This window comes from Castanea sativa, chromosome 9, assembly GCF_040712315.1.
Source record: "Castanea sativa cultivar Marrone di Chiusa Pesio chromosome 9, ASM4071231v1".
In the NCBI taxonomy this organism is placed as follows: Eukaryota; Viridiplantae; Streptophyta; class Magnoliopsida; order Fagales; family Fagaceae; genus Castanea; species Castanea sativa.
In genome coordinates this window covers 8,240,818-8,245,947 of record NC_134021.1, presented here as the reverse complement: position 1 = coordinate 8,245,947, position 5,130 = coordinate 8,240,818, and the positions used below count along the sequence as shown (strand labels likewise).

Here is a 5,130-nt window from a genome sequence, read left to right as displayed (position 1 = left end):
ATCCAAACAACAAGGAATTTAATCTGAACTCCTTGATGGGTTGATTATCAACATTGCTTCAACTTTTCCTTTTTTTCCATTTTTGTTTGATAAAATATAAAAGATTGGGGAAAAAGTTATGCAATATAATACACTTGGCCTGCAAAGTCAATATTGGCTAACCTACCATACCGCAGCCTCGTCTAAATGTATTTATCGTTAGGTTGAGTAGTTTCTCATCTATCATTCGGTATAGTGTGTATACTCACTAAAAATTTTCCAAAGATGAAAGAATAAACTATTTTCATCTTTAATCATATTTGTCCAAGAGGGTCCAATACAAAGAATCAAGGTGATCTCAAATTCAAGGTAACCTTGATAACTTACATGGAAAAAAAGGCATCTGAATAAAATTAATCAACTTTACATAATTCAGTCTCTCTTCATAACAAATTTTCTATGCCAAAGGGAGAAGCAAGAAGAAAATACTATATCCGGACAATATATAGTTATCACCTTTCCTATGTATAAATAATAGAGCTTCACAAGCTTTCTTACAAAGTGTTTATTTCATTTTAGTAAAGTTAAGAGTAATTTGGTGATCGAGTAATGTTGCCCACCATCTCTAAAGAAACACAAGGCTGATCAACAGGAACCTGCACACATAGTCAAAGTATCAAAACTTATTCTATGCATGTTAACAATAGGGTTTGCATAATTGACTGAAAATAACTTAATTAATCAATTTTAACAAATAATGAAATTATTTTTGGTGTAGAAGATGATTACTTACAAGGTGACCAGCCCCAAGAATCCAATAAAAATACAAGTTTCTGTAAGACCTAAAGAACCCTTTTGTTGTAGTATTGTCTCCTGAGCAATATAAAGGAATACGATCCAAGCTCATGAATTTTTTCAAGCCACCCCACCTGAAATGTTGATCCAATTGAGCATCCAATAAACCTTTTTTATTCTTGGAGAGCAAGCATCCAACAAACTTAGACAAAATGTAACACATATAGCAAATTCATAATAAATTGAAAGGAGAGTTAGTGTAACAGTGTTACTTGAGTTTTTTAAGCCATGCTTCAACTCCTTTGGTTGAGCAAATTAGATCAACCTATTATTGAAAACCGACCAAACCGTATTAGTCTCTAAAGATAATGAAAGAAAAATGAAGTCAACTATATATATTATGTTAAAGCAACAATTCCCTAGTTGCTTTAGTTTAACTTTTAAACAAGTGTTGGTCTGTTATTATGAATATTTTTACCTGTCCATTATAAATGGTGACATTGACACCTTTACCTAGGAGATGGTCAACCTGGCCAAAACTTCAAATGTCAATTATCATGGTCACCATGACATAAAATAAAAGTAGCAAATTCAGTCAGTTGATATGCAAGCAAACTTAATTAGACACACACACATTCAATTTACCTCTTTGATTCTTGGTCTCATGTAATCACCTCTCATGGCCCGGAAAACCAACATAGACTGCAGAGCCCATCTACAACAACAACATCAAAAAATAAATAAATCAAACAATTAAGGAAAATTTGATGATCGAGGCCAGCCAACATATTTGTTCCTACAATTTGAGGATGAACTTACGTTACATTTTTGGGAATAATCTTCAATTTCTTTTTAATAGGTCCATTCATCAATCTAGGAAGGTCATGCTCATTAATACTTGGTGAATATTTTTTGGTGGATAGATATTCTGAGTACTTGCCCATCACTTGTTTTCCTTTGGATCCCCTATTCCCTGTAACTGGGTCATTGTTGCTATCCAACAAGAAGTTGTAGAAATCCTGCAAATCCAATACATAAATCACTATTCTGCAATCCATCGTGTGTGTGTGTGTGTGTGAGAGAGAGAGAGAGAGAGAGAGAGAGAAATAATCACCACATTGTTGCTGTTTTTGGAAATAATGTTCTGGAGGCGACCATATGATGCTGTTGCATTTTTATACTTACCTTTTGCTATCTGCCTCCGAATCTTATGAGCTAAACTGTTTTCCAATTTTGTTGCATTAGTGAAATTTTTTTCCATTTGATATTGTAGCTAGTTTAAATGGCAGATTTCTCTGACCTGTTTGATATTTTCAATGTGTTGCTGTCAATTCTTGACAAGTCTTTCAAAAGGGGTCCCCATGAGAACTGCATTTTAATTCATGAATTTTACATAATAAGTCATCAGAATCTTTCTATCAATTTCCAAATGCAAAAGAGTTTTAGCTTCAAACGATTTCCCCATATGTAGCAAGAATTACATACCACAAACTCTTCAGGAGAAATCCAGCTATTTCCCAAAGCCACCCCTACATATCACAACAAAACCACATATAAAATATAAAATATTTTTCATTTGATAAAATTCATGTCAAAGTATCATAATATATCATTTTGTACAAAAAATTTATTTCGTGCAAAACAAAGTACACTAATATCTCATATAATATAAACATGCGTCTCATCTGCGAAAAATCCACATAAATATAGGTCATTCACATTTATAGTATAAATGTAACGTGTAGTTTACTGGGTGTACTAAATAATTTCACCTAATTTCATGAGATCACAAGATAATTTTATTACCACCAAGTTGTAGCTTTAATGTTCCTGCTTCAATTGCTTTTAGAGCTGATACCCCAAGAGTCACAGCAAATTTTCCACCATATGACTCTGCAAATATGTATAAAGGACTTTTTTGGAGGGTCTCATTTCTATTGAAAAGCTTCTTCAATAGGGTAGTTAAATCTTCAGCTGCCTCTTTATCAGTTTTAACCACCAAGGTCTTATCCTCCACAAAACTAAAGCCTGTGGCCACTGGATTATCCTAATATCAATAGGAAATCATAAATTTCACATTACACTTAGGAGAGAGAATTGAACAAAGTAATACATAATGCAATACATAAAATTGTACCACAAAAAGAAGATCAGCTTTTCGGAGCCAAGTTGAATTCCGGGGATTCAATTTTGCATCCAGTGGACCAATTTCTAGAAAATTTCCAAAACCAACCCCAGAGCTTCCCTATGTGTAATAGAATCTGAATCAGCATAAACATGTAATCATATTGTAACTTGAGAATATTGTTTGCTAAATTTAGTAACTTACAGGTCCTCCTTGGAGCCAGAGAATTGTTGGCCATGGTTTGGATGGATCTTCAACTCTAAATGGACTTCTATAAAGCCACCAAAACATGTGGGCCTCTATACATTGCACATATAAAACGAAAGTATGAACAACAATGGTGACAAAAAGGTACAAAATCCTGTTGGGTTGACATGAAAAGAGTTAAAAAATAAAAAATAAAAGATTTTGCAAGTAAATATTGCTTTATTACTTGGTCGAACTTCAACATATCCCCAGTGCTCCGACCCATCACTGGTTCCCGCAGCGTAGGCAATATGTTCATGAAGCAATGAGAAACTAAGCAAAAGAGAGAGATACAGAAGGGAGTACTGGTTTTCCATGGCAACCAACCTCTATAATTCTTCATTTGAAATCGTAGAGGAGAGAATATATATAGAGATAAAGAAACATTGGCATGAGAAGTATCGCCTCGCTTTCTTTGACTTAGAAGACCCAAACAGAAAATGAGAAAAGCAATATTTTTTTTATCTTTTGCTAACCAAATCTGAAAGCAATATGATAATTATAACTAATCAAGTTATAAATGACATAAAGAGAAAAGTCAAGGGAAAATAAGCATAAACTTTGTTGGCGTACCATTGACACAATCGGCTTGTGATAATTCCAAGTTCCAACGAATCCAGTTATACCGAATGTGCAGAATATTCAAAGAGAAACATGCATAAACTTTGTTTGCATAGCTTTGACATCATTGGTTGAGAACCACCGTCGGGTGTAACTTACTACGTGTAACTTATGGATAAGAGTCCTCGTATTGTTTCACATATTAACAGAAGTTGAGCAGTTCTAATCGTGACGCTTTAACAAATGAGATGTGCTCATAATGATAGCATCATTAAGGTCTGGTGATACATGTGATATTACATATCGTCATATGAGGTGGATCTATAAGTACATTATAAGACTTCTTTTTTTTTTTTTTAATTTCAGAGCCAAAAAAAAATAAAAATAAAGAAAGAAAAGACATAATTGGTTGAGAAATAAAGAAGTGTGGGTTACGGCATAGACTTTGTGTTACGTATCCGAATTTTTTCTATATTAAAATGCTGAAAAACAAAACGAGAGCACCAACGCTAAAATAGTAACCAGTATGCAGCAATCAGTGCCTAATTCTTATTTGCACAAGTTATCTCTCTCTCTCTAGACTTTCGAACCATTATGAGAAGAGAAGGGTGAGAAAAGGTAGGAAGGAGTTGGCTAAAGAAAGGAAAAAAGGGTACTTAGTACTTACTACGTGGTTGGGTGACAAAGAGAGAAATAACAAGGATTTTTTTTTCCTTGAGTCACGTTTATGTTTACAAAAAATATCTTATTACACTAAAAGATATAGTTTAATAAAAAAAATACACAACTCTTGCTATATGCAAGCAATTACAGTCTGTCACGTAAGAAAATTGCGGTAAAAGTTGTAACTTTTTTATATAATACTAGACTTACTCTTATTACACACTAAATTTTGAAATCATATTTTTAAAACACAATTTCAATTAAAATTATACTTTAAAACAAGATTTTTTTCCATGACACTATGATAGTGAGTGTGTAAGGTTTCCTTTTTCTTTTGCTTTTAGGATTACACTAGTATTACACCCGTGCAATGCACGGCTTGATGAAGATTCATATGGAAGCTAAATTTTTCTAAAAATAATTAAAACAAAATTACCTAATAAATAGTAATAATAAATTATAAAATAAGTAAATAATTTTAATTAAAAAAATTGCTTTAAGTTCTAATTGTTTAGAGTTTGGACTTTATCAGTGTTTATCTACTTTTATATGGAATGAGTTAATTTCTAATTTCTTTGTGTTAATTTCTTAATATGAGATATGGAATGAGTTTGATCATTCCTATTTGGGTAATGTTTAATCTATGCTCTAGCCAACACCAACAATAATAAACAAAATAGTTCCTCAATACAAATTTTTTCCTAGTAATAGTCTAATTAAACAAATCAACACACTCACAAATTAAATATAATAACCAAAAC

The 5,130-nt window shown here is 32.5% G+C and overlaps 1 protein-coding gene across 1 annotated transcript; it reads right to left on the bottom strand.

Moving 5' to 3' along the window:
* Positions 1-265: 265 nt before the first annotated feature.
* Positions 266-3,576, bottom strand: LOC142610834 (serine carboxypeptidase-like 51). The gene is made up of 13 exons (XM_075782779.1): positions 3,333-3,576; positions 3,104-3,198; positions 2,912-3,019; positions 2,581-2,821; positions 2,260-2,303; positions 2,075-2,142; positions 1,889-1,994; positions 1,594-1,793; positions 1,420-1,489; positions 1,253-1,303; positions 1,047-1,099; positions 773-908; positions 266-635 (listed from the first exon to the last, which is right to left on the bottom strand). The coding sequence occupies exons 1-13, from the start codon at positions 3,460-3,462 to the stop codon at positions 564-566; spliced, it is 1,374 nt and encodes a 457-aa protein (XP_075638894.1). The 5' UTR covers positions 3,463-3,576; the 3' UTR covers positions 266-563.
* Positions 3,577-5,130: the final 1,554 nt, after the last annotated feature.

Coding starts and splice junctions, on each gene's coding strand:
- LOC142610834 (XM_075782779.1), bottom strand. CDS start 3,462: ATGGAAAACCAGTACTCCCTTCTGTATCTCTCTCTTTTGCTTAGTTTC. Junction 3,199..3,332: donor ATATGTTGAAGTTCGACCAA/GTAATAAAGCAA, acceptor TGCAATGTATAG/AGGCCCACATGTTTTGGTGG. Junction 1,995..2,074: donor ACATTGAAAATATCAAACAG/GTCAGAGAAATC, acceptor ATTGGAAAACAG/TTTAGCTCATAAGATTCGGA.